The 1,812-nt window shown below is 34.1% G+C and overlaps 1 protein-coding gene across 1 annotated transcript in view; it reads right to left on the minus strand.

Moving 5' to 3' along the window:
- Positions 1-1,812, minus strand: part of VPS13B (vacuolar protein sorting 13 homolog B) — a 1,115,876-nt gene that overhangs the window by 1,103,438 nt on the left and 10,626 nt on the right. The window contains exon 2 of the mRNA XM_007934836.2: positions 832-975. Within this exon, the coding sequence (XP_007933027.1) occupies positions 832-975 (144 nt within the window). The remainder of the gene's footprint in view (positions 1-831; positions 976-1,812) is intronic.

Consider the following 1,812-nt stretch of genomic DNA (forward strand, 5'->3'; position numbering starts at 1 on the left):
CCTTTCTCCTGCTCTTCCGGCCTGCTACTCTGTGCTACGCCCATGCTTCCCTTGCTCCCGGAGACCCGGTCCCTCTCAGGAGGGTAACAAGGGAGCCGTCTGAGCACTTTGGTGCTATAGCAGAAAGATATAGGTTAATATGCAATCTACATGATTCTTAAAAGGGCTACTTAATTGGATCCCTTAATAGGATCAAATTAAGTACAATTAGTACAAAAACATCCTTTAGAGGTTTCATTCAAATTTAAGTACACCTTTTCCAGACCAGGTTTGTGAGTCTGACAGAACCACTGAGACTATTGCCCCTAGCTTCCCTTCAGGTCTGGAATTGAACCCACTCCTGTGGCTTCCAGCCAAACAAAAGACAGGCATATGACATGAACATTTACACTAAGATCCACTCCTTGGAGAGATCAATCATGGGAAAATAGAAGGGCTGTGTATGCACAGGGAGACAGCTCAGGGGGCAGGAGTGCATGGGAGGGAAGGAAACAGTGAAGAGGTAGCTATGGGGAGGAAGTAGGAGAACTGTTGCATTGCGGGAAATTGCAGTCAATGTCATGAGACAAAGTGTATGTGAGCTGCTGTACGGAAAGTGAATTTGCTCTGTAAACTTTCACCCAAATAACGATAATATTAAAAAAAAGAACAACATCTTTTGCAAATGGTGTAAACCATTTTTAGTAAACATGTAAAAAATAAAAAGTACACAAGCTTTTTTTAATTTTTGTTTATGTAGATGTTGACATATCTCAAAAGTTATTGAAACAGCAAATACTAAAAACTATTAAAAGTGAGAAACATAAAGAAGTGAGTTCAATCATTTCTTACCTGTATTCCATCTTTAAGCTTCAAAATGCATTCCATTGTATTGATAGTAATTACCACTGGTTCTGAACCCAGTTTTGTCCATGGTACATGGATCCTCAATTCATGAATATGTCCACTTAAAAAAGTGAATGGCAATTTCAGTTCCTTAAAAGACAAAATATTAAATAAAAGTTAGTAAGTATTTAAATATGCTTTAATTCTAAAATCTAAATTAATTTCTTAAAAGAGAAATACAATTTCCAATCAGAAATAATGGGAATTACTATTCATATAAAAAATAGCATCAAATGACTCATTTAACTATATTTAATGATAAACTGCAATTTATTTTTGCCAGTTATATTTAATAAGCTATTATCCTTCCCAGAAATCAGTCCTATTCAGCTGAACAGAAATAATAAATATTGCCTGATACCTTATAAACCTTCATTAAGCAGTTAGCCACAGAAATAGACAGCAGTAGTACTTCATACTTGTGTAAAATATATCAGATTGTTTTAAAATAACAGTTGAAATAGGATTATAAACCAAGTAAGAAAAAGGGGGTTGAAGTGGAAATAGGAGAATGACCTGACAAAATAAAAACTGACCTATTAAAGAAAAAAAAAAAAGATCAGAAATGAAAACATAAATATCACCACAGTCATACTAAAAGCAAAGTTTTGTTGTTGTTGTTGTTACAAATTAAACAAACCAAGTTTAAAAAAAAAACGTGTAATTTGATTGCATTTCCATATTCTTAGGATGTTATTATAACTATTTGTGAAAGTTAATATAAATATTACATTTATAATAACTTCATTCATCCAACAGTTGTCTGTCGATTCAATTTATCAACATAGTAGCAAAAAAACGAAATATGAGCAATATGACAAAGTGATGAACAGCACTAGTGAGCCACCCAACATAGATTCAATTTCTAGCTCTGCCAATTACTAGCTGAATGGTGCTGGACAAGGTGTTTATTGTACCTGTGCCTCA

Source organism: Orycteropus afer, unplaced genomic scaffold (assembly GCF_000298275.1).
Source record: "Orycteropus afer afer isolate SDZICR_OR568_19922 unplaced genomic scaffold, OryAfe1.0 scaffold00021, whole genome shotgun sequence".
Lineage (NCBI taxonomy): Eukaryota > Metazoa > Chordata > Mammalia > Tubulidentata > Orycteropodidae > Orycteropus > Orycteropus afer.